The sequence below is a fragment of the Acipenser ruthenus genome, chromosome 25 (genome assembly GCF_902713425.1).
Source record: "Acipenser ruthenus chromosome 25, fAciRut3.2 maternal haplotype, whole genome shotgun sequence".
Lineage (NCBI taxonomy): Eukaryota > Metazoa > Chordata > Actinopteri > Acipenseriformes > Acipenseridae > Acipenser > Acipenser ruthenus.
In genome coordinates, this window is record NC_081213.1 from 5,667,689 (window position 1) to 5,695,328 (window position 27,640).

Sequence of the window (27,640 nt, forward strand, 5' to 3'; positions counted from 1 at the left end):
TAGCTTCCCCTCACCTTCATCCCTCTCTCTAGAAGAGACAAACTGTGTGCCTAAACTGAGGCTCAGCTGGGAGTCAGATTCAATTCCAGGTCAGTGGATTAACCATTCTTCATTAGAGAGGTTTCAACCTGAAGAAAAATTATTCGAAATTAAAAAACAAAGTCGGGGCGTGAAAGCAAAATAAAGTGAATTCAGATTAGCGAATTTGATTTTGAAACCTCTGAACGGTAGTTGAGACTTTATTAAGCCATCAGATTTGCAACATAACAAATAATAAGATAGTGATATAGCTGCAATCAAATTCTAAACCAGTACGAAGATAGGCTGTTCACATTCTAAACAGTGACAAAAAACAGGCCTTGTTCAAATAAAAAACTGTCTCAAAATCAATCTTTTTATTTTTCTTTTTTTAACAAACATTATTTTATTGTCATTACATGAATATAGCATCCACCAGCTTGTAATAGCAGGTTCTTCCACACATCTAAGAAAATATTCATTCAAACTGATACACTTATTTCACAGTAAAAAAAATGTGCAAAAAGGAAGACAGAAATACACACAAGATAAAAATGCATCAAAGTCCCCAGTGTTGCCTGGTTTGGTTGAATTTGCCTATTCTAACATAACTTCAAACACTCAATCATAAGCGCTGAGGAAAAACCATAAGAACCCAACTGGAGTATACAAAGGTTTGGGCTCACGCCTTCATCAGTGTGAAGGCTGGTCTGCTTCACTTAGCTTCTTATATTTGAACTAATCACTGTTTACTCCAGGGTTCTGCATTCCTACACTGGAGCCCGTGGATGCATAACACTTCCACGGCTTAGCAGGCTAGCCCATTGTGTGCGACGGCATTGGATATGAGCACGCTGACTTGCAAACTCTGTGTGGCCAAATAAGCTCTGGGCCTTTTACTTCCATGCAAGCTTTTTCACATTGTTGAGTTTCAGCATTATGCCAGAACGACACTATCGGCCACATTCACAAAGAATTGTACAGCTTTTTTTTTTTTTTTTGTATAGTGAAACTGCTTATGTTACAGAACATGCAAGAAACAACTAAGCTGCACGGAAGCTTTTAAATTACCCTCGCAAGTTATTTATTTGTATTTTCTTTTTCAAAAAAACAGGTCATCAGCATAGCACACATGCTTTGACATTACAGATCCCATATGGAGTTGAAACAATCACCAATTACTGTGATTCTATAAACACATTTTTAACATTTAAATATGTATTGCTTTAGATGATGAATGTTTCTGTAACATGTCTCTTGTCAATTTTATTAAACTTGGAGAACCAAACGAATGATTTTGTAAATTCACATACAACTGGGGTGATTATTATAGTTATGAGGTAAAAGGTCACTCAGAAACATGTGTATACTTGATATAAGGGTTGGTTTTATGGTAATCGTGATTATCATGATCATTTTGCAGATGATTATCAATAACGGAAAACTCCACTATCTATGCGCTACCCTAACACAAAAGGGACCAGCTCATGACTGAGGTTTTCTCTTGACAGATTTCTTAGGCACACCACAAATCATCATGAACTCGCTGATGGAATGCAATTTTCTTTTGCAGGGTTTGGTGCTCTCTCGACACCTTTTGATTTGTGCGAGGTGGGACGGGGCGTGGCTGGACAGGGCGGGACGGGTCCCTGCTGAGGGCAAAGGGTTGCTTTAATAAATGTGATCCTGAACAAGAACATAAGAACACAACAAGAATGCATTCGTTTAGATAATGTTATATTTCAAACCCATATCATGTCTTTTAAGACATTAGCAATTTGTTTTTCCTTTAATAAAATAAGGAGGCACTCATTGCACTGTGGAAAATGCAATTCAATTAGTAATTTAGCAGATGCTTTTCTACAAAGCGTCTTAAGCTGACAAGCAATCCAGCCTAAAATATAACCTAAAATGTATTTATAAATCTAACAGCGCAATTGTACCAAATGCAAGCACTTATCTACTTATGGCAAACTTTGCACCTGCTTCAAAATAATACCCAACCTTACAAAAGCCCACTTTAAAATGGTCCCTAGGCCGGGCATTCTAAGGAGCAGGTTTGTCTTTCCTGTTAATGCAGAAGCACATCACAGCTTTCCACAGCAGTTAACTAATTATAGAAGCCAATGTATTCCTTGCCATGTCTAAGGGACTGAACTTGGCCTGCCAGAGCCTGAAGCAGCGTTTCATTCTGCACCACAGCAGCTGGAGAGCTCCTTCCTATAAAGGTTACCCCTTGATTTGGAAGAGTTTACACTGCACAGTTTCTAACAGCAGCCTGCTAATGAAGCAGCATGTGTCCACGACTGCCACTTTGCTTTTCCAGACGGTTAAATATAGGGAAGAGAGAAGCTTGGTGCAACATGCGCTGGGATTTATTTATTTAAAAAATGTAAAGTCACTCCAAATGAGGAGACTGGAGACACAGAGGCCAACAGCAAAACCCTTAGATTGAGTTTTAAATACAGTCACCATTAAAATGCTCTGGAGCTAAGGAGCTATGAATGGTGGGCTTTGGTAGCGGGTCAGACTGTGTAGAAATCCACTTAATACACCCTGCTTTACTGAAACGGTATGACAGGGGACCGACACAGGGTTGCTCTTAAAGGACAGGGCTGTCTGTATAATACGGTTCAAATGCTGCAAAGTGAAGAAAAAAAAAAAAAAAAAACTCAGCACAGTACGAGGGACACTGACGCTTATTAAAAGGAGAAGGGACCGGATTTTAGTCAATACCACTTTGCTGGTGCTTTTGCATTTGGGACACAAGGAATCTAGCTGAAACTACGATGGACCATAAAAAATACTGTGAAATAACAGAATTTTAAACTATACAATTATATTTACAAGCATACACAGGTTCTCTTTTTTGATTACATATTGCAGCTTTTAGACCTAATTATTTTGATACACCTATCTGATCTATAACTTTAAGCACTAAGTCTAGCTATGAAATACGTTCCAATCATGACAACACAGAAGACACTGACAAATGTCACTTCACGTTCAAAGCTTGCTTCTCATGACAGAACTGTTTGGGGTTTTTCTTTTCTAAAGGAGTTCCTTAAAAGATCAAAATAGTTTAAAAAGTTATTGAAGGGGTGGTCTAAACTAGGGCAGCAGAGAGTTGGGACAGATCTTAAGAAACTACCTGCTGCTATGGGCCGCTATGCTGTGAAAGAGAATGTCAGATTTTTGTTTGATCCACGACAATAAAGAGATTAATCTGGTCATCAATGGTACTGTGTCTTAGCAACCAGTTCAAGTGGGGCCGCTGGTGTGAAAGCTGCATGGGAATGCTATCTCTCTCGTTGGATTTAAATTTTTTTTTTTTTTTAAATGGTATAGCTCAGTTTTCAACAAAAAAGTAATCTTTCACTTCAGTGGAAAGTATGTAAAAAAAAAAAAAGTTTAATTTAAAAATAAAAATAAATAATACTAGCTGAAATCACGTTTTCATTTATTTGTATTTTTCCATTGTTTGCCTTTAAGCCCGTATTGAAATATAACCTATATAGGAGCAGCCTCTAAAACATCTGTAAGAGAATGATACTGCCATTGCCATGTGTGCTTTACTTCAGCTGTAGCTCACAGGCAGAGCATTCCTTATTCATGCAGCAGGTTAGACTGTGTTTCTTACTTTAAAGGTATTTTCTTCTTATTATTATTATTAGGAGGTGCAAAATTATACTGGAGCTAAAAAAACAAACACATAGAAGCACTGTACATCAGTCCCAGTGCTTTTCTTGGAGCTGCGTGGTCTGCAAAACAAACGACAATGTCAAGAGACAGTTTGGAGACAGAATTCCCACAGCAGGGGTCGCTCCTGCTGTTCCCACTCTCTCCAATTACATCGCTCATCCGCTGGTGTTTCACAGGCTGCCTGTCCCCAGCAGGAATCCACCTAGCATTCTGCACCTCTCTACAGATCTATTATACTTGAGAAAAACAGCTAATCTTGGATTGCTAGACACATGCTATGCACTGTTGTCATCAGATCCCAGCCCACTCACGTTAGTAAGCCCTCTAGAGGTCAATTAACATTTCACTACTACCCCTCTCCTCCTCCAGATTTGATATTCAGGAACTTTAAGTTAAATCATACTGACCAATATAACTTTGTAGATTTGGATTAAATTAAAAAACAACATCACCCATGGATCTTTATAAAGAAAAAAAAAATGTATTTCTAAGTCACCGAAAAGGATTTCTATCACAGAAAGGCTTTTGTGTTCACAGGCAGGCACTGCTGTCCCACCTGCGCTGCAGAGAGCTCTGCGCTCCAGCTCAGAGTTTTGCTCTTTTCTCTCGTCTCTCTGTCTCGATCACCGCAGGTTGACAGCGAGAGTGACTGTGAGGACGATCCCCATGAGCAGTATAAAGGGAAGCCAGGTTTTTAGAAAGCCTCCAAAACTGCAAGAGAGGAAGACAAAACAAGTATTAGAATTAACGTCTGCAAGTGAGATTCTCCGTCGAAACCAGACAGATTCATCATATTGGTGATCAACACAGATTTGGATGACATTTTCATGACTGCTCACCCAACGACACCCTACCCTCCAGCTCATCATCTGCCCTGTAAGAGGAATTAGCAGTTGGCGCATAGACTCACGTACTGCTATTATTATTATTATTATTATTATTATTTGTTTATTTAGCAGACGCCTTTATCCAAGGCAACTTACAGAGACTAGGGTGTGTGAACTATGCATCAGCTGCAGAGTCACTTACAACTACATCTCACCCGAAAGATGGAGCACAAGGAGGTGAAGTGACTTGCTCAGGGTCACACAATGAGTCAGTGGCTGAGATGGGATTTGAACTGGGGACCTCCTGGTTACAAGCCCCTTTTCTTTAACCACTGGACCACACACCCTCCTATGCCATTTTGTAAGCGCAATGGTTTGCAATAATGCCATAAGGTCAATACTCTTTGTAAACTGTTCACTGCTTGAAACTAACCCAAGGAAAGATAAACACAGGTTTGTTCGGTTCAACTCGCCAAGTTCGTCTCTGTTGCGTGATCTTCGAAAAAAAACTAAACAAAAAAAAAAAAACCCTAGAAACTTCTGTTTTAGTACCTTTTAAAATCACATTGATCCCTACACTACTGAATCAAATGATCCACCAATAACCCCTTTATAGTTTCCTGAAATGAGTTCACAAGTCAGTGAAACTGTATTGCCCCCATAAAAAAGAGAAGACAAACTTGCTTCTGATCTGCCTCTATTCTAAGTGTCCCACTCCCCTCCCTTGCTCTGTTCACACGAACAAAGAACTCTTTTAGAAGAACGCTTTTTGATTCCCCAAACCCCCAATCCGATAGCTGTGAAGGGTTTACATGCGTGACTGGTTTCGAACTGAAATGAAGCAATCCAATCAGCACATGGGATCAACAGCTAGTGAGCAAACAAACAAGTCGACAGAAGTTTGGTTTCTTCACCTGACGTATCTGCTGTAGACCAGGCACAGGAAGCAGAGCTTGACCATGTTCCAGGAGGTGCAGTTATCGTAGCGCATCAGGTTGAGGGCCATTGCCACGTGGGAGTGGCAGTTATCACAGCACAGGTTATGCTGGAAAAAAAAACAACAGAACTGCTCAAGCACTGAAAAACAAAGCCTGTCTCAGTTCTATAAAAGAGTTCTAAACATCCGACCCTGGTCGGCATTATTTCACTGTGTAAATCGTATACTGTCACAACTCAGAACTCTATGAACAACTCGCTGTCCCACTCGCATGTAGATCTTCCATTTGCCTTTCTAAAAACAACAGGTTTTGGATTGCTTTCCAAGTGGAATCGCAATCCATCACTACATATAAGGCTACCTTATGATTACATAAAGTTTTGAAAGCATTCTGGACTTTTGTTCAAGAAACCAAGAACAGTCTTTAACCATCCATACCGTCCCCACGTGTTGCTACGACTGTGTAAATAACTTACCTGTAATCTTTGCTTCTGTTTCTCTTTTCTACACTTATAACTTAAAAGTCTGTTTCAAAGCTCTTTTTAATGTCTGCTCTAGTGCACTGGGGTTTGAGATCTGTCCTCTAAATCACTGCAAGTAAATAAATAAACATAACAAGTGCTTTGGCTTTTCTGTTCCATACCACATCATGCTGTGTTACCTGTTTGACAATTCGGGCAATGTGTTATAAAATGCTTTTAATGTACAAATGAACATAGTGAATTTCTAATGTGGCGCAGCAGGAGGGAGGAGGTTAAAGTAGCTGTCACAGCCCCTGGTGGGGCTCCCCTGCATCTATAAACTGTTGTTAATTCTAATGGGAGACGAACAGCAAATTAATGCCATGCAAACCAACTGTTAAATGTCAATGCTCTATAAAGAGTTTTAAATAGCATGCCTTAGTTCAGAGTATTTGACTATGCAAACCTCGTAATAGAATTCAAAGCCCTTGAGACGGCAAATGAATCGTTGAACCAAACGGCTACATCTGTAAAGCTATAGAGGCTCTGGATGACTTCTTAGAGCAGCCAATCAGTCTCCAGATGGCTGTCAGACAGCTGAGGAAATAATTCACGCCTGGGAAAAGAAATGCCTGCACTACTGTCTTTGTTACTCATGCTTTTATTTGTTTATTTTTGCTATTTGTTGCAGAAGTTCTGGGACAAACATGGAGTTTTCATTTTTGTATACAAGCTATGAGAGAACCAGCGTTGAAAATGCTTTTCATATACACAGCCTGATCTAAGGGAAGTAATTGTATGAAGTAGTGTATAGTTAAGTATATGGCAAACTACAAAGCAGTAGGGTGATTCAGCAGGTTTCATTCGACTTTATGAAGTAAAATGAGTTAATTCAATAGGGTGATGCAAAACTTCTGGCCACAGCTCCACACACACACACACACACACACACACACACACACACGAACTCTGTTTATCCACGCGTTTTGGGGGGACATAGGTCCACGGATGTGTGAAATACAGACGGATAAATTAGCTGTCACTGCATGTGACTAGAATTCATGATGAATAAAATACAGGAACTAGTAATGTAAACCAAATTAGCATTTACTGAAGATGCATGCAATACAATATATTACAAAGTCAGAAGAATGTTTTAAAATTAGTTTACTTTGACAGCGTTACTCCTAGGAAAATCAAAATGCGATACACCTCCAACCCTGTTTTTCTGTTACAAAAAAAAAAATACTACAAATCTACAAGATCATAAGACATTTTATGATGGGAATAAGCTATTCAGCCCACCAGAGCTAAGGAATTCCCTAATTTATTCCAAGGATTAATATTGAATAACGGTAGCCAATTGTTTTCTGGGATTTCAAACAAAAAATACAATTCTATTACATTTTTTTAAACTTTAAAACGAAATAAACAAGCCTACTGTGTAATTTAAACTTGTCTTACATTTCAACAAAATACGTACCAACAGAAGTGTTCGTTTTTTTGCCAACAGCTTTTTTAAACAATTCACTGCTGCAAGTCGTTCTTTTGAACCTTGACAAAGTTTGCTGGGCTTCACTAAGTAACTGCCTCAGGAGAAATAATTTGACAGAATCCTTCTGCTGTTTACACCAAGACATGAATCCTCGCATCTGTAGCGCTGCTGTCTTGGCGTCGACTCCATAGGTTAGACTGATGCATGCGTCTTTGTGTGTGTGTGTGTGTGTGCACCGCGGGCATTAAGTCTACATTAGTAATAATGTACTGTATTTCAAAGATAAAACTCGTCAGAGAGCCGCGGATAACTGAAGTTTGCTGAAGACACAATAACATAGCTCTATACAAGCCTGAAATGTCTTTGTATCAGATGACTCGCTCTGACCTCTCATTTGTTTGTTAAGTATCTAATTCCTGTCCCAGTGCAGCCCCACAGTTGCTTGTTTGGAAATGAAGAATCTAAAAACCACCACTGTGTAAATCACTGAAAGAAAAACTGCAGTTTCATCCCACCTGGATTAGCTCCTCTCAAGATGTTATTTGGATTGAGACATACATTCTGCTATAGTCCTGGTGTCAGTGATCTTTTTGAAAATTGCTATGGCACGTTGACAGCTTTGTCATGCTAATTCTCAAGCTCCCAAGGCAATAACGTTCAATCTGCACACATTTTTTTTTTTTTACCATTCTTTGTTTGTATTCTTCAGATGCATCATTCACAGATGTGTCCCAAGCATTAGGGCCGCTAGCATAGACCTTGTCAGCATCGAGTTTCCAGTACCTGGTGGAACAAGAGACAAGCACTTGCACAACAATCACTCCATTTTAAAAAGAGGTAGATTTATGAACACATTTCTCATTTTCAGAATTGGAATTTAAATATATATCTTTTCGAGGTACATACTTTGTTGGTTTTCCAAAAGCCATGTTGTCCTCCTGTAAAAAAAAACAAAAAACTGTGGGAGCCCCATTTCTCGGCTTGTTTACTTATCTGTGCAAGTATAACTCAATCTAACTCTTTATCTAAATACAAACTACATTATACTGCTCCAAACCATCAAAGGATTTACAGATGCAAGTATTAAGTACTATAAACCACCAAATCCTGTACTGTAATAATGTCTAACACACCTCTAGAGTAATTTTAATGTAAAATAAGTATCAGGTCATATATTGTTTATAGTGGGAATGGGCGGGGTCACAACTGTCCGCCATCCATACGTCAATATGGGTTGTGGTCATCAAGGACCCTAATACAGGCATTGATCACGCATGCTGAAAATCAAAGTGGTTTGATCCTTGTCAGTTGCTTTTCTCGATGTTGAAAGCTACTGCCTCTGCTTAGTGCAACAGGACATGTGCTTTCCTGTATTTAAATCCAGCTGCTACATCAGAAACTACTCATGATTTAACACTGATCAAGGGATTCAAAACACGCAAAAGTGCAGCTGCATTGAGAAAGCATTAGACAGTAAACCAATTGAAATGGATAGAATACACTTTTAGCCCTTATAAAAAGTCCATACGTATTTGTGCTCACTGCCAAGCTGTAACACATTGCAGCAAAATCAATAGTTGGGTAGTTGGCTACTTTGGACAGCTTATCTTGCAGAAAATAGCTCAGCTTTTTGCTCCCATTAGAATACACAAATATGTTACAAAGCAAAGCAGAAATCCAGTTACGTACATTTCAGAGCTCTTAAATTAGCCATTGGTCTAACTTTGTTAGTTTATGATTTTCTTTCACTGAAATGCATTAAAATTATGTACAGGGGCCAAATGTCTTAAAGTACACAGAGCTAACCCAATAATTATAGCACAGGTTCTGCTATCATTTCGTAGGTCTCATCATTTTCCATTATGGTGAATTTTATTTTTCAATGGGGTCAAAACAGGTCAGTTATAGGAACAGTAGGTAAGCTTGAAAGCAAAGCTTCTGGGAGTTCTTGTAAAAGGAAATAAATAGCCTTCTTTTGAGAAATTACAATCAAATACTTTACTTTCGAACTCCTAAAATAAAAGTCAGGGACGCAGTTCCCAAGATATAGCCAACAATACCTCCGCCAAATCAGGTGTCATTACCATACAAATACAGAATGTATGAGGAGCAACGTTTTTGCAAGCAGTTCCAAACTTAAGGCCAACTTGCCCAACAGCTCAGCAGCCAGAACTCATGCAAGAGCAAGGCAAAGTCTATTTTACAGGAGATGTTACTAAAAATGTAAAGTGGGACACAGTGGGCGTTATCATTTAAAAGGTTGGTGCGGTAGAACACTATTGCTGAAATACTTTAGTCAGCACTCCAGAGAACTCGGAGCTACAGTTCTACTGACCTTGCAGAACTAACGCATTCCCTCGGTTCTACTTACTGAGACAAAGTAAGGTCCAGCAAAATCTCGGATCACACCAGTGGAGGTACACACTCCCATGTGTCCTATAATAGGAAACAGCCATCTGAAAACAGGACAAACGCAGAGTTAAATCATTGTTAAAGACCACATGTATAGAACTACGGGCTGCCTGTTTAGTGTGATAAATGCTTTTTAAACACCTGGCATGACGCTGTGAATAAGGCAGCCAGGGCTGCACTGATTGGACAGATGCAGACCGTTCTGACGGATACCTGGGCATCCTTCCACGATTACTGGCACCAGCTCTTTCTGGGACGTTCTGGATGCAAAGCAACAGTGAAACATCTGTGTAGTTTTGTACTCACAAAGCACTGAACCGAACTCCAGCTACAGACTATAACCCTTAGACCTGCTGTCCTCACGAAAATAATAATATTATAAATAATAAAGCAATACATAACAGTTAAAGGAAGGCGAATGTCTGTGTGTGGCATTTACATTTTCACTTTTCATAGTCTGACACTCACTCGGGTCCGTCAGTGACAGATGTCAATCATTGCACGGACGGCCGACTGACTACCTGTCTACGTCATTACGCAGACGTGTTTATTATTTGTAGATATTACTGCACTGTCAACTGTTATTCACAGAACAACGTCACATTAAATTGAATAACACTGTACAATGTGCTGTTGTAGCTCCATATCTGATGACAGCTCCCACGACCAGATCTTGTTACCACAACGAAGCAACAGAATTGCTAAAGTTTAGGTTGATAGCATGACGAGTATAACTCACGTTAGTACAGGGATGGGGGTCCACACGATGCAGTATGGAAAACGACTCCTCTCCGAGTCCATTTTCTCAAAGCCCCCGTTAAAATGCTTAATCTTGTCTTCCTCAACCACTTCCGCCATAACTAATAAGAGCAAATACCTTCCCGCTTCCGCTTCCTGACATGCTGGGCTGTTATGCAAACGACCCGCGGTTGCAATGACTGCAAATTAAACACAAATAAATACATAATAATCATATAAAATATATTGCCTATATTGGTCAGGTAAGATTAATTCATTTTGCTATCGACCAGATTAGTAGTAATTATGTTAGATAAAACCAATGGGTATAGCAGGAGATAGGAAACAGACGCCATTTTGGCTCAATATAGAGTCAGCTGCCCGCAAAGAATTGAGTCGATGGGGCCAATATGGCGAACACAAGCGTGCAGCTTCTTAAGGAACTCCCTGTGAATTGTTTGAGTAGGAAGGTGTTTTGTCCAGTCTTGAGATTCTGGGTCAGTGTAGCATGTATGCTGCTGCTTATCACAATACCTGGCACACATCTGCCCCAAACCGCTCACTAGTCTTGCATGTTCTCAATAGCCATCACCCCTGATGTAATATTTGGGCAGCAACTCAAAGTAACCACCATGAATGTAGAGACGCTGATAAACGAAGGAGGGCCGGTGCCAGTAGAGAGCTCTACAGGCAGGTGCCTGAGGAGATGTGTTTAAAATGACATTTCAATACTCCATCACGGAAAACAGGGACAATTAAACCACTGGGACCAACATTTCTATTCAAGTGGACGGAACAGTGCAAAACATTTAAAGTTCCTAATTGATGGACAATTGTTTCAGAAGAGATTCCTCAAGCCTGATCAAATGAAGTGGGGAAGCATATTAGTGTGGCACTGTAGCTCACAGGTGTAGCTTTGCTCACGTTGAGGACTGCGCAACACCAATATGCTTCCCCATTTCGGAAAGTTATTTCAGATGCATTTGTTGCTGGAATAGTTAGTAAACATTGCAAAAGAAATTCTAAGCAGAACAAGAATAGAGAATTATACACAACACACATAATAGGGTAATAAACAGGGAAGAAGTGATATAAATGTAGCTTCTCTGTAATCTCTATAGACTGAATAAAGTTTGGGGGAAATAAACTTCATATTGCAATGTGTAAATCCAGATCAAAGGAAGGACAGCCCAAGAGATTAGTGCATTTTAAAGATTAATTTTCATTTTTACCAATACACTTACTGCTTAGCAAAATGTACTAATGCATCGAAAAAGAAAAATAAAATGTGAGGATTAAAATGAAAAGACATTAAGCACAATTTGCATACAAATTATAAGAAAATAATTGCATTAAGAGTTTTCTGCAACATTAAAAATGATAAACCTGCTATTTTTTGCATGTCTCTGGCTGTCCGAACACAATTTATAGTTAATTAACTGGAATAATTCCTATGGAAATGAATACCACCAGTCTACTGTCAATCTGGTGCCCTCTAGTGGTCGAAATTCACAGCGCAAGCTTTATGTTCCTGCTACGCACAGCCAAGAACTCACAAAGAGGAATAATCTTCAGTGTTTTTAATCAGCGTTTACAGGAAAAAAAATAAAGAACCCCAGAACAAAAAGAGCAAACTTCAAAAGAAAACCTTTATTACAAATGACCTTAAATAAAAATCATACAGACTTTTACTGTTACCATATCCATATCTTCAATGAAAACGTAGTGTCAGCTGTGCATTTCATAGCACATCTTTATACTTCAGCCTTATTTAAATATCAGGGCTTTTTTTTTTAAACCTATATATTTTGTATTACAATGGACAACAATGCTAAATTATATAAACAAATTCTGCAATGCCAGTTAACTAGCTCCATAAAGCAGTTAGCTAGCTTGCTTGCCTTTTCAGACTAAGCTGATATTTACCAGCAGTCTCCTTATTTATTAATAACAAACACACAAATTGCTATTTTGCCAGTTAAGTTGCTTGTTTAAGGATTAGTTTCACACCAGTACCTGAATTCTCTGTCACTATCAGATATTAAAAGACTAAATAGCTTCATATTTCTTATTTTATTCTGTCTCCTATCTTTTTATGAGACTTGCAATTATTCTTCGTGCTATTAATTGCAATTACTTGCAAAGTACTGCATTTCTGTCTATAGTTCAGGATCTGCATTTCTGGTCTAGCCAAGCTGTTCTTAAAGAAGTAGGAGACAGCGCCATCTGGTGATCTGTCAATCTGTAAAGTTTCCTTTTATTTATCTGGCAATACACTGCGGTGCACTAGATGGTGCTGGTGCTTACATAAAGACACCTTGGCTGATCTAGCCTGCATTAAAATGTCTATGGCAGGCAACGGTAACTGAAGTTACCGTTAAAGGAAACTAAATGAGTACTTCCAACAAGAACCTTTCAGAACGACTGCAAACATTATAAAAATGAAATGAGGCAGTAAATAAAATAATTTGTAGCTACTTGCTTTTTAGGTATGCTGTGTCACCTGCAATTCAATGCGGTGTCAAAGCCCTCCCGTCTTATGAAATGCATGGAAAAAGTACTGAGGGAAGTTCACATGAACCAACACCTAGATCATTACTATGAAGTGTACCAATGGATTCGTATCAGCCCTCCACATTGGGTATGCCACAATAAAACACATTGCCAAGTGAAAACGCTGCTGCAGTTACATGCCTCGCCAAGCTTACTCCATGACCGGTCACAGACCCCTCTATACAGGATCTACCATCTCTGTATTCAAAGGTTATGGATCATTTTAAAACAGGGCTAACTGTGCTTAAAGACTGTAGCCCCTCTCTTAGGTGAGAATAAACCACAATTAGAGGAAGGTTTCATTAATACCTTCTTTAAATGAATGCAAGGAGGCTTGCGGTACATTGGAGCAAAAGCATTGCATACCTGGGCCACGGTGTCTCCCTTTAATAATAAACTACAGTTACATCCTTGTGCACACCACATTTTAAACACCAGACTGTCCATTAGTTTCATATTTCTATAGTGTGCAGAGATAGCTGGAAAAAAAAAAAAAACAGTTAGCTTGTCACAAAACCTTAACATACGAAATATCCGCCAAATGCATTTTTATTATAAAAGGGTTCTAGCCAATGAAAGAACTCTAATGTAGCGGCCGAGCATTTCCATTCGCTGTGCTGGTGCAGCGTGGAAAGAAGGAGTCATGTATTTGCAATGGGATGCACAGCTTTCTATAACCTGGTATTGCACCACATGTTCCAGTGTTGTGTTATTTAGGAATCGAGGTCATGACAAGGCTAGCCTCTTATACAGGGCACCTTGTCACACACAAGCATGTAGCAGTTTAGCAGGAACTGTGCCTAATTCACAAAGCTTTTACTCAGGGGCTCATTAAATCAACCATAACTCTGAACCAATCAACAGTGCTACATTAAAAACAATAAAAGAAACGTCATACATTCAATGAGAAACGTTGTGACTGGTCTTTTTCAATGTCTTCAAATTGACTAGAAGTCTTTTTCAAATTTTGATTTTGAAACGTCCGTCATTGAATGTGTTGCGTTTCTTTTGGTAGTTCTAAAACGGCAGAATTAAAGAATTGTATGAATTAAATACAGTTTGATATTCACAAAACTGTTCCGAGGCTAGCTTCACTAAAATAACGATTGAATATGAAACTTAAGTAATAAAAACGGAACATTCTTTAAATAAGCGAATAGGGCCCATAACACAGACGCAGGATTTACAATCAACATAACTGACATAGCAGTAATTAGGAAGTACTTTCTGAGTTATGCTACAATAATTTCTAACTTAACTTCAGTATAAAATGAACTACAGTGTAACCACCACAGCACAGCCTTCATTATAGCAAGCCGCACTGCCCTGAAGCGTTACCTTATATATTTAATGATTTATTCTAAAGATACTTCAAATCACCCTTTTTTGAATTATTAACCCCCTCCACTGCAGCTTGAGTCGAACTCCAAAAAACAGAACACAATTAAACAATATGGGAATAACTCTACAAGCCTTAACTCTGAGCACAGTAACTCTAGTCTGAGGGCTGGAATCTCTCAATCTGCTCTCAGCATTTGAGAGGGTTTGTGAGGGCCACTTTGTGAATGTACTGCAGAAGGTGTGCTTATAAGACGAATCTGCACGCAGGTCTTGCACGATTGTTCGGTGCGTTTCGAAGAATTAATTGGGACTTTCCTTAGCTCCGACTTTTACAAAAGATTCAGTTTCCAATGTGTAATCCTTCTCACTCGGAATGGAGTTGTGTGTGAGTGTATTCAAGCAGGTGTCTATGTGAACGTTTGTTGTTTTAAAGTCCTTAACCTTTAACTGTCACCCCCCCCTTTGCAAACTTCCACTACTTTTCCGTAAATAAGTGCAGAACTCAGAACCCCACCAAAAATACAGCAAAACGAATGAACAAGTATGAAGCAGACATGGCTAAGAAGTTTCTGTGATCACCAGCCCAGGCAAGCAATTCAGAAATTCACAGGACTTCCAGGCAGAGCCCAGTCTTACTAAAGGTGCAAAGTCACCCCCTCCTGCAACGTGGAAGGTTACAAAAGAAACTCAAGCAGGAGCCGAACAACCAACTGAGCGAACAGCAGTAAACCATAAAAAAAGAGCTAGATCCATGTGTGCCCATCTGCACGGTACACAGGGTTGATGTCCTTGAACCAAGCTAGCAGAGGACTGTGCACGCCATCCTTTCTCTACATGTGTGCATAGTGTAGAACAGACACAGTCTTCCTTAGCTGGGCCGGCACTGGACCTGCCCTTCAGAGCCCTCGTCTTCATCGGAGCCATCCGGACCCCCGTTGCTCAGTCCTGTGATGTGGTAGCCCATGTTGAGCAGCATCACCTCCAGGGGGTCCGCGTTCATCCTCCGCTGGTTGGCCTGAGCGGCCCCCTCCATATCCTCCACCACGCGGCCGTTCAAGTCTTCGCTCTGAGGAGAGACGTGCAAATGATTAGTCTGCGCACTGAGCGCTTGTGTTGAGGTCAAACCAGCACTTAGACTTTGTTAAAACGCAGCATCATATAAAGAGAAAAGTGCAGTGTTGACGTTTCGATGGAAGAATTTCCAGCTGCGTGTGTGGTCAGGTTTCAGAAACAGCTCTGTCAGATCCCACATAGGTACATAATGAAATGGCATTGTATTTTAAAATCTGTATAACTGAATACTGCTGTCCATTGCATCCTGTAAAACATAATACATTATGCAAAAAAAAAAAAAAGAGACACACTAAATGAAACTAAATACATATAATGAAAACGTTTAAACTAGAAGTCGTTTAATGTCTTCAATGTTATCGTTATGGACGCTTTGTTCATTAAGGGTTAGACTTATGCTTTCTAGTAGATTGCTGTGAAAACTGTCCTAAAACCAAAAAAATAAATCAATCAGTACCTCGGGCCTGGGGTTCCAGAGCCGAACCACAGGGTCGATTCCGCTGGTGGCCAGGAAGCAGTAGCTCGGGTGGGGCTGCAGGCAGTTCACGATGGACTCGTCGCCCTGGAGGATTCGAACCAGGTTGCTTGTCTCTTTCTCCCAGATAAAGAAGGAGCCGTCGTCCGAGCCACTCACAATGTACTGTCCCTTGCTGGAAAGGGAATAAAAACACATCTATAGGACTGCACAATAAAGAGAGCAGTCAGAATACATCTCAAATCCTGTTTGAACATGGATTAGAATAAAAGGAGGAATTGATATCTACTGTGAAGAAGCAAGCCAACCATAAAACTGATGTACACCAAGTATAGTTTGCACAGCAGTAAATAGGCCATCTACAGAAAGGAAGTCACACCTTAGGAGCCAGAGCTACAGACTAGATCAATAGGACGCTCCCAGGGACCAGACAGAGGCTGCTTAATCAATCACACACACGCAACGGGAACAGTATCAACAGCTTCCATCCAAGAAGGTCTTTCAGCACGTGTTGTCACAGTTGGAAAAGCAGTTCTCTAGAGGTCACTCTGAAGTGTGCCGTGCGCAGGCACGCCCGGCTGGGGGATGGGTCAGTGTGAAAGGGATCCACAGTGCTCATACCTGCCGAAGAAGTTGGCCTCTTTGATATCGGTGGTGGTGTTGCAGTGCCCGCAGTATCTGTGCTTGTAGTCGTAGCTCCTCTCTCTCAGCACCGCCTCGTCTTCCGATATCGAATCCTTCCGGCCGATCGTGCGAAAGCGGATCGCACCGCCGCTCTTCTTGTCTTCAGCTGAGCAAGAAAAAGATAAAGACACGCATCACCGCCCTGGCTGTACACCGTGAGCTACCCTCACCACACTGCATGAACTCGGGACTATAACATATGATACAGAATGTCCTAACCAAGTTCCATCGCAATTAGATAAGCAGTTCTCAAGATGTAAAACTAGGTGGCAGTGTAGCACATGAGCACCTCCTCATCCCTAGCAGAGAGATACTAAATGCGTGAATGCTACTGGCTTATTGAGTATCCCAGTACTGCTGTATTTAAAGCAGCAGTGTGGAGTAGTGGTTAGGGCTCTGGACTCTTGACCAGAGGGTTGTGGGTTCAATCCCCAGTGGGGGACACTGCTGTTGTACCCTTGAGCAAGGTACTTTACCTAGATTGCTCCAGTAAAAACTGTATAAATGGGTAATTGTATGTAAAATAATATGATATCTGTATAATGTGAAATAATGTATAATGTGATATCTTGTAATAATTGTAAGTCGCCCTGGATAAGGGCGTCTGCTAATAAATAAATAATAATAATAATAATAATAATAATAAAATAAATGGTGCAAGGTTTATCTGTGTTTTTTGCTTTAGCCATGGATGGAAATAAAACTCCCTTTGCATAGCAGTTGGATCCACTCCTGGCTTCATTATGAGTTTAATAAGACACACCTGAGTTTGTTACCTGTACACTGTGGCTAAACAAGTTTGTAGCACAACCTGGAATGGGTCTAAGAGTCTTATTTCCATCTGTGCAAAAGCACTCGTGGTTTGGAAAAATGTCACGTTTCTTGCAAGTAATGAAGCAAGTCAAACGTGTGTGCAAGCCTTTTGTTTCTGTTGAGCAGATCTGGCACTGCTGTGGGCGATTCACCCTTAACTTCAAAACACAACCCTAAACTCCGAAGCCTCAAAGAGAACGTTTGGTGTGTTCGAAAGACTGCAGTAGAATTGTACATCGGCCCATCTTCCTAAAGAGCGAGGCCCGTCTTTGTGCACCTATGCCGATAATGAATAAACCCAGAGGGTGTCTCACAGCTGCTGGTCTTGGAGAAGAGTGCTGCTTTGATGTCCTTATCCAGCGCGTCACAGGCGCTGCTGTGAGCCTGCTCCGGGAACTTGCCCTTGAAGTCATCCAGGCACTCCAGAGCCTCGGACACGTACTTGAGCTCAAAGAGGCAGCGCGCCAGCCGGAAGTGCGCCTTCAGGTGGGCGGGGTTCAAGAGGATGGCCTTCAGACAGTCGCGCAGGGCGTCATAGTGATCCCCATCCCTGGAACACAGACAGCGAACACAGCCGTTACCCTGCAGCTCAACGCCCATTCAAACAGCACCCTGAACCCCTGGGAACTGGCAGGGATAGCTCACCATTTGCGCTTCATGTAGGCAGCAGCCCGGTTTCCATACAGCATGGCGTTCTTGGAGATCTCCTGGATTCCCCGGCTGTACAGCTGGATGGCCTGAGTCCACTGCTGCCGAGCAAACGCATCATTCGCCTGCTGCTTGATCTTCTCCAGGTGGGGTGGCAGTTCCCCCTGCACACTGCAGTCAAGAGAAAGGGACACAGAGGTTTTTTTGTTTTCCTTTTAGAATAAATTGATTTGAAGTTCTGTACAAAGAAAATGGTACCTGTTACTGCGTTTACCCTCCACCAATCTGAATTTGCTGCTTTGTAGATGAATCCCATTCGAAACACCGTTAGTTGATGTTTTACCATTTTGGACTTCTGTAAGAAAAAGAAACGTTTAAATAAACAGACGTTGGGATTTTTATGGACAAAAACAAACAAAGCATCCCCGTGGGCAAGGGGAATGGCAGCTCTGACAGAAAGATCCTAATATGATATTTCTCCCTTGAAAACACAAAGATTTGAAAGACGCATTGTTTAATGCATATATTCCAGAAGGTTGCCAAGTCGTTTATTTTATTCAGAATAAAAAGTTGAGCTCTCCTCGTACTTGCCTCCAGAAGAATGACACTTTTTTGGCAACAGAAACGTGTACGGCCTCTGTTTAAACGTCAGGTCAAACAAATAAACCTAGAAAACAGAAGACAGGTTTACAAACTGCTTCAATACAACTGGATGCCTGGCGTAGGCATTATAGGCATTTTCTGATGTCAAATAGTGAGGTAAAGACTGTAGAACAGGTTGACTAGTCGCCACTTTAAACAAATATGAACACACGATGTAATTTATAGTGCTGTAGCTCTATTTGTGAACGTACTGCTTCGTAACACATTGCTGATTGAGCACTACATTCTAAAACTGCTTTGTTTTAAGAGATCAAGTGAAGTGATCACTGCTGAGCTCCTGTGAGCAGACAGAGGGCTCAATCCTACCTGCTCCCCTCCCATATTAACCAGGAGCTCTGTCCCATCAGGGCTGAACGTCACGTACGTGGCGACTAAAACCCTCAGCCGGTTATTGTAGTCGTGCAGTTTGACAGGAAGATGACCTGCAGTGGGGAAAGAAACCTCTGTGTTACATTGAGGCTGGGGGTCTTTGCTTGTAGCCACCATTAGGCACAGCGGCCCACTCACTTCACTGTAGTGTCTTACTGGCACCTAACTGAGCAGCATGGGTTGTTTCATCCATTTCTGCTGGGGTGACGTTGCTTTCACAACCCGCCAGGCGAGTGCCGTGTGATATAAAAGTAGCGAGACTCTGAAAAGCTCAAACGGTGCCTTATCTGGCATACCTGCCACATAGTACTGCACGGCTCCGTCGGGGATCGGTTTCTCACGGTCGCAGAATGTGTGGACGCCAGCCGACGTACCTGGACTCAATGATTTCCTATAAAACAATTCCAAATACATTGACACCATGACAGAGACCCAACCTAAGATGATAAATGGTTCAGGTGTAAAGGCAACTGCAAAAGGAAACTTGATCCACAGTAGCTGAGCACTAGATGGCGCTGGCTCTTAAGGACACTTCTACAGTTATGTCTATGACAGGCAAGCAGAACTGCAGAGGAGCTCCTGAACTCTGGTCAAAGTGCATTAACATAAACGTATGGACTTTATACAGGGGCTCTTCAGACGATCTATTCACAATTGCAGAAAATAGTATTTAATCAAGTGTAGGGTTTAATCTTAGTAAGGTACTTAGAGGCGTGCAGACCCTCCTGTTTCTCCCGTCCCGCGTGTACCTGTGATTGTGAATCATGCGGATGTCGTACAGCCGTACGAAGGGTCCGTTGGCCCCCACGGCCAGGTAGTTGTTATCTTGGGGGTTGACGGCCAGGCACTTGGCTTCCACCAGCTGGCCACAGTACTCTGTGAGGTCAATCAGCACCTCCGAGCGCTTGCTGCTCTCTCTGAGGTCATACTGCCTGCAGAATCAGCAAGGAGGAAATGACGCTGTTACAGTACAAGTGGAACTGGATAAACAAGTGGAAGGGGTAGGAGAGATTTCTCCAGGAGAAATAACCAGGACTGCCTGAAAGGGAGGCTAGCAGAACCTAGATCAGTTCGCTATGTTAGGCGACTCTTTCAAAACTGCACATTTGGGACCCAATGGAAGTGCACAACTGACAAGACATTATTTGGTTAGCTAGAACCGATATGAGGCTGAACTTCACCTGATGATTCCGTCTTCTGCCGCACTCCAGAAGGTGTTCGGCCACATGGGCGCAGTAGCGATTCTCTTCACCCGATTGGTGTGATCAGCAAACATGTGAATGGTCTCCTTCACTGTGAGATCGTGGACGTGCACCTTGGAGTCTGCTGCTCCGGTGATAAGGATACGATCTCCTGAGTGAGGCAGGAACTGGTTTGAGGAGGAGGAGGAAGTATTAACCAGTTAGAGAGCCAGTTGAAATTGTTTTTAATTTGTGCTAATTTCACAGTATCTCTGCAATCCCTTTCTATTTCATTCTAGGTTTCAGTTGTATCCAGAAGACTTTTTAAAACTCTGTGACCTCAATCAAGTACAGCCAGAGTCGAACCATCAACCTGCCCCCTGCAGCACTGCTGTTGATGCAAGACCTACTGCATTTGTTCTTTGCAATATTTCTTACTATTTCTGACAGCTTAATGGGTACACTGCTATACTGGCTCTACTCAGAGACAGCACTCTGAGAGCTATACTGTGGCTACAGAGGTGCTTCAAACATCTGAGTTTACATCTGAACAATTACACCCAATCAAAGTGGCTTTTTAAATGGCAGCTAATTGAGAAATGCAATGTGTATGATGCTATAATCATTTTACTGTTTGCCTTTCATCTTTGAGTGCTTTCCTTCTAGTATAGCCTACAGCAATCAAGCTTTTCTGTGCTCACGAGTTAGAATCTCACGGACGTTACCTTTACTGAGAATATGTTTGCGGAATGGCCTGTGTGCATAGTTATCAGTTTCTTGTGGTGAAAGGGATCCCAAACAATAGCATGCTGGTCATCGGAGCCAGACGCCAATAAGCTGAAACACAGAACAGGCAAAAACTCAGTTACAATGTAGCAGAATCCTGTACATACTGTACTGAGCATGTACTGTCTGTTAGTAACAGACACAGCTGTAAATACAAAATCAGAGTGAGCTCTTGGGCAATACTCAAGCTAGATGTCACCAGTGTTTAACCCTTTGCGGTCCATTGTCGGACTGGGTCCGACATTGCAATTATTCCTCACAGGTCCTTTGTCGGACTGGGTCCGACATCATTATAGCAACGCAATAAACGGGTGTTTAGTCGTTTTTTCTCCGGAAAAAGCCGAGAAAACCATTCAATTGCCGAGTGGTAGCGACAGGAGCCGAGACAAGTCGGAAAAAAAAAAAAAAAAAAAATAAAAAGGCGTATTTCATGAATAGTCATACATGGTATCAGGTATCAGATAATGGGCGTCCATAATAAACAAGCTGGCTAAGTGCGTCAGCGCACTGAGACTATCATGGACATTTGCAGAGCTTTTTTCAGATGTTATAGTAATAAAATAATGACTTTGATCGCATTATTGAGGAGTTTGGTGATAAAACGAGTGATCTGGAGATGATCGATCGGTATGTACGACTATTATTATTATTATTATTTATTTCTTACACAGCTGAACGCTATAGCAAACAAAAGGCTGGGGAGGGGCTGGAGATGCCTAGTGTGTGCTTTGTTGATATGCAGGGCCATTTAAACCCGTTTGACTGTGAAAAAAAATACTTTTAAACAGCGCGTATAAAATTAACTGCGCGTGTGAAAATTAATTATTCCTGGCGTGCCTGACGCGCGATTAATAAATGGACCGCAAAGGGTTAAAGGGTTAAACAGAAATATACCACAAAAGAGCTTCCATGCTATTTGAATGCTTTTACACTATTACAGAGGTGGGAATAAGACTCCCGTTGTACAGCAGTCTGATCCACTCCTGGTTTAATAAGCCACACCCGAGCTTGTTACCTATACTCTGTGGCTAATCAAGCTTCTAATAAAACCTGGAATGAGTGAAACTGCTATGCAATAGGAGTTTTATTTCAATCCCTATGTTAGATCAATTGACTAGACCCAAACATCTCAAAACTCAATTGCTATCACCATTGCATCACTGCAGCCAAAACAGATGCACATGGACATAAACATGCCAATTCTGTACAAACAGTTAGACAGATCAACAGCGAGGATAAACCAGCACCCATCCACATTCACATTGGGGGAACGCATGCAAGCTCCTGGTAGACAGGTACTTACTCTCCCTTCTCATTCCACTCCAGGCAGTTCACACAGCCAGTGTGACCCTGTGGCAGAGAAAAAACAAAAGATTACAGACACTGCGCACAGTAAGGGGTTTTCCTTCATATTTACAGTTGAATTTATAAATGACTTATGGTTTTGTTCCTGCTGACATCCTTGAAGTTTTGTGGTTGGTCTACTAAATATTATTATTTATTTCTTAGCAGACGCCCTTATCCAGGGCGACTTACAATCGTAAGCAAATACATTTCAAGTGTTACAATACAAGTAATACAATAAGAGCAAGAAATACAATAACTTTTGTTCATGCAAAGTACAAGTGTGACAAACCAAAATTCAATAATACAGCAGATAATAGTCATAGTTACATCAGGATATGATTAAATAGTGATAGTTACATCAGGATATGATTAAATACAAAGTACTACAGGTTAAATACTTGGCAGATTACAGTATTCTGAAGTACAGGATTAAATGCAGTAAAATAGGGGGCAGATAAGAGCAAAATAAAGCACATTTACATGAAGGGTGATAGTGTCCCAGGATACAAACAGAGGAGTTCTACAGGTGCTCTTTGAAGAGGTGAGTCTTAAGGAGGCGCCGGAAGGTGGTCAGGGACTGGGCAGTCCTGACATCTGTAGGAAGGTCATTCCACCACTGCGGAGCAAGGGTGGAGAAGGAGCGGGCTCTGGAGGCAGGGGAGCGTAGCGGAGGTAGAGCTAGTCTTCTAGTGCAGGCGGAGGGGAGAGGTCGAGTGGGGGTGTAGGGAGAGATGAGGGTCTGGAGGTAGCTGGGTGCAGTCTGGTCAAGGCATCTGTAGGCTAGTACAAGAGTCTTGAACTGGATGCGAGCGGTGATCGGGAGCCAGTGGAGCGAGCGGAGTAGTGGAGTAGCGTGGGTGAAGCGAGGCAGAGAGAACACCAGGCGGGCAGCAGAGTTCTGGATGAGCTGGAGCGGACGGGTGGCGGACGCAGGGAGGCCAGCCAGGAGGGAGTTGCAGTAGTCTAGGCGGGAGAGTACCAGGGCCTGGACCAGGAGCTAAATAACTGAGGATACCTGCCTCCTCCATACTAGACCAAGCCTAATATTTATGTAGGGCTGCAATTCTATTTGGTTTGGAAGTTTTCTGATAACACATGACTTACCTTCTACATTACCTACAGTACAAATATCATGTTAAAAGGTAAACTGAATGACATTTTGTGGCCCTATAGCAGCCCCTAGTGGATTGTTCATCATAGTGCAGTATTAATACAGGGTTAATCATAATTACACAACTGTTTTTGAGTGTTTAACCTCATCTCATCTCAGTGACAGGGGACAGAATTCAGAATGACAGTGTATCATCCAACACTGCCATAGAGAGGTCTACTAATTACAGCATCAAGGTTTACTGTACCTGCAGCTCTGCTTCCAGTCCTAAGCGCTTGATGAAAGGGTCTGTCACATGGTAGTGTCTCTGGAACCTCAGCATGCCTTTCTCCTGAGAATACAAGCAAAGCAAAGCATTCAAAAACCTCCATGTGTCATACCTATGAACTACTGTATCCATGAGCTACATCCACAGAACAGACTAGAACCTCAATAAACATGTGTGCAGTGATACAGCCACCAACAGCTTAACCAATCAGAAGCAAGTACTGGGAAAAATGAGGTCACTCTGAGCTAAATTCCAATACATTTTCCAAAGGAATGCAACAGGCAGAGAGGTTTGGGAGTTCTCTGAAGCAGCTCTTACCTTGATCTGCCTGTGCAGAATATCACTGGTGATGTTAACCGTAGCCATGGCCTCACAGCAAATCATAAGGTAAGCACTGGATTAGGAGTCCCAGCACACTGGGATGACCCTCGACTCTTTACACGTAAGCTTCCCCGCAGGAAAGACATTGAACAAGCTGGGGAGAAAAACACATGCGGGAGACCAACGTTACTCTAGATAATGCAAAGCTGGTTCTTATCTCGGACGACCTTACCTAGGCAGACCAACACTTATGCTAATCTGGTTCTCACGGTCAGTGAAACTAGCTCTCTTTAAAGTTCAAATGGGGTTAAAATGTTTGTGGCTATTACCCTTAATATAATAGTCTGCTATCATCCTCTGAACCCAAAACCTGGAATGGATAAAACTGCTATGCAATAGGAGTCTTATTCCCATCCCTGGGATATGTGGTGAACATAAGTAGGTCATGCCTGTTCTCCTTCGCCAGGCACAACACAGACGCTATGATGATGTCATCTGTGTACGGAACCAGCTGGAGATTCCAGAACACAGGATTCTGTGGAGTCATGACCTGGGCATGATCCAAGCCAACTGACTCCACGCCAAGACAGACAGTCCAGGCCTCACTGAAGCAGTAGGTGGCATTGGAAGACAGTGCTGTCGTGTGTTGAAACGTGGAACACTTTTAGACAGTGTTAACTGTGACTTAGGGTAGAAATAAGACTCCTATTGCATAGCAGTTTCACCCCATTCCAGGTATTAATACGAGCCACAGTGTACAGGCAACAGGCTCAGGTGTGTTTTTTTTAAGCTCACAGTAAAACCAGGAATGGATCAAACTGCTATGCAATAAGAGCCTTCCGTCCAGGGGGTAGAAGTTAGTCCCTAGATGGGTTCCTCCCCTTTGATGTGGCTGAGTGCTCTCTATACTATTAATGCTGTATGTGCTTGACTGCGACCCCAGTACCAAGCACTTTACATGTGATTGGTGAGGAAGAAGGGCCATTCACCTTGAAAAAGAGCAACTGTAGCCAAACTGCTTCTATGTATTATATAATGAGGCAGCACCCCCATTGCTTTATATGGGGGGAAATGGCATTGTCATACGAGCTTGTGGCGCATTTGCGTCTTCCTTATGTCCCTATATAAAGACTAGAAGAGAGTTTGTTTGCATCACTCCCAATTGGAGAACAGCTCCTAATCAGTACAGAGAAGTAACAATAGGAGGATGTTTGGGGTTCAGAAAAGCTTCCAAAAATGTTTCACTTTTCGCATCGGCTAGTTAGTCTTCTGGTTCTAGTTATAAAATGAACAGGTGTGTTTCTCAATCAAAAGTTAACAAATGGAACTTTTGAAATATGCCCCGCAGTCATTTAATCCTTGACTTTTTTGTTTGGATGATGAAATAATGCATACTTAATTATGAGGAGTTTTGTCTACAACTGGGATTAGGCAGACAATGTGTACAGAAAAGCACATTAACTTAGAAATCACATCATTGTCTTTAAATCTAATTTACTGGTGTTGATTAAACAAATGTGGCACAACTGTGGGGGAGAAAAACAAAACCATCGTCACGAAAACCTGCCCCTCGTGTGATTCAGGTGTCGTCTTATACACAGCGTACACGTACCCGTCCTTATAGAACTGAAAAGCTAATTAATGTGTCATATATTTAACTTGATTGTTCATTTGTGTCGTCCATTAATGTCCAAGGCATGCTATACAACATTGCGGTCAGAATATTATTGCAGTGGAACGCAGACACCGACTGAAACGCTCCAGTACAGTTTCGATGCAAACACGAAACCAGAAAAGTAAGACATAATTCAAACAGTTAGGCTTTCTATATTGGGAGTACGTCGCAGCTTGATTGATGCCAGCGTTACAGACATATCCAAATCAAAAGCGTACACATTCCATACAATGCATTTCACTTACCTGGCTGGCCTGTAATTTGTAACACAGGATCCAAATAGCGTACCACTTAATCGCAGACGCAGCAAACAAATCGACTCACAAACAATGGTTGTAATCCATTAAGGTAAAAAAGGATACTTGCTTTTAAACATTTAGCATATCTGCATTTTCAGAAATTCCACTTCAGTATCTGTTTCTACCCCAACTACCGTCCCGGACTGATCCCTCCTATAAACTCTTACGCATTGTTTTGCACTTAGCTTAACAAGCGGCAATGGCTCTCACGCAAGATCCGGGCGTAAGAACTTCTCTGAATTACAACGCAGGGTGCTGTCAAAACATCTTCGGGGCTCTATGTTTTGTCGCAACAAAAAAATGCTGGAGATCTCGGCCAATCGGCCGTCTTACTGACGGCGCTTTCCACCAATGAGATCGAAGAGGAGCTGAACGTGATCCGCGAGCAGCAATGTACAAGGGAGCGGAATTAAACATTTCCTTAGGCAGATGGGATATTGTGCAGTGCACGCTGGGAAATGTAGTTTTTCTTCCAAAACTTAAACAGCAATCAGTTTAAGGGACTGTTTTAGTATAAAAAGTATATAACCTCGTAACCGATATTGACCATATCAGTTATTATTATTATTATTATTTATTTATTAGCAGACGCCCTTATCCAGGGCGACTTACAATCGTAAGCAAAAACATTTCAAGCGTTACAATACAAGTAATACAATAAGAGCAAGAAATACAATAACTTTTGTTCAAGTAAAGTACAAGTTTGACAAACCACAATTCAATAATACAGCAGGTAATAGTGATAGTTACATCAGGATATGATTAAATAGTGATAGTTACATCAGGATGTGATTAAATACAAAGTACTACAGGTTACACTTGGCAGATTACAGTATTCTGAAGTACAGGATTAAATGCAGTAAAATAGGGGGCAGATAAGAGCAAAATAAAGCACATTTACATGAAGGGTAGTGTCCCAGGATACAAACAGAGGAGTTCTACAGGTGCTCTTTGAAGAGGTGAGTCTTAAGGAGGCGCCGGAATGTAGTCAGGGACTGGGCAGTCCTGACATCTGTAGGAAATATAACAAGTCAAATGTTAGCAGTGTATTAAAAAAATAATTAGAACAATGCACTTGTCCAAGTCCCATTGCCAGCCATGCAGAAAGACAGGACACCTTGCACGGGTTGTGCACAGGAACAGAGAAATAAGCAATGTAATTACAACAAATGATCACCAGGGGTCAGTGTAGTCACCCACTGCTGAAAGTAGTTTCAGCATGCATTTAAAATGAGTTATGAATAATTTGTGGATTCATTTTAAAATTAGAATCGATTATTCAAATAAAAGGTATATTAACGAAATGTTCCAGTAAAATAGTATGTTCATGTACAAAATATATATGTATATGGGAGGACAGCCACTGTTTGTCTTGTACCAATTCTATACTTTGAATGAAGCTGGTTTTGGCGGATAACATGATCCGCACATCAAATAGATCACAA

At 41.4% G+C, this 27,640-nt stretch overlaps 2 protein-coding genes across 3 annotated transcripts; both read right to left on the reverse strand.

The window, feature by feature from the left end:
* Positions 1-373: 373 nt before the first annotated feature.
* Positions 374-10,791, reverse strand: LOC117414247 (transmembrane protein 222-like). Its single transcript, XM_034024071.3, has 6 exons — positions 10,592-10,791; positions 9,812-9,896; positions 8,347-8,378; positions 8,127-8,223; positions 5,462-5,592; positions 374-4,431 (listed from the first exon to the last, which is right to left on the reverse strand). Exons 1-6 carry the CDS (start codon positions 10,708-10,710, stop codon positions 4,344-4,346), a joined length of 552 nt encoding a protein of 183 aa, XP_033879962.2. The 5' UTR covers positions 10,711-10,791; the 3' UTR covers positions 374-4,343.
* A 1,429-nt stretch (positions 10,792-12,220) lies between these two features.
* Positions 12,221-26,591, reverse strand: LOC117964111 (WD and tetratricopeptide repeats protein 1-like). Of its 2 annotated transcripts, none has more exons than XM_059000497.1 (16): positions 26,263-26,591; positions 24,219-24,375; positions 23,880-23,963; positions 22,478-22,524; positions 21,114-21,225; positions 20,389-20,576; positions 19,957-20,139; positions 19,504-19,598; positions 19,145-19,260; positions 18,767-18,842; positions 18,434-18,530; positions 18,173-18,346; positions 17,842-18,077; positions 16,652-16,820; positions 16,013-16,205; positions 12,221-15,550 (listed from the first exon to the last, which is right to left on the reverse strand). In XM_059000497.1, exons 2-16 carry the CDS (start codon positions 24,282-24,284, stop codon positions 15,353-15,355), a joined length of 2,034 nt encoding a protein of 677 aa, XP_058856480.1. In that variant the 5' UTR covers positions 24,285-24,375; positions 26,263-26,591; the 3' UTR covers positions 12,221-15,352. The 2 variants fall into 2 exon arrangements, with proteins under 2 accessions (XP_058856480.1, XP_034762476.2); XM_034906585.2 differs by having other exon boundaries at positions 26,142-26,591.
* Between the last annotated feature and the right edge of the window lie 1,049 nt (positions 26,592-27,640).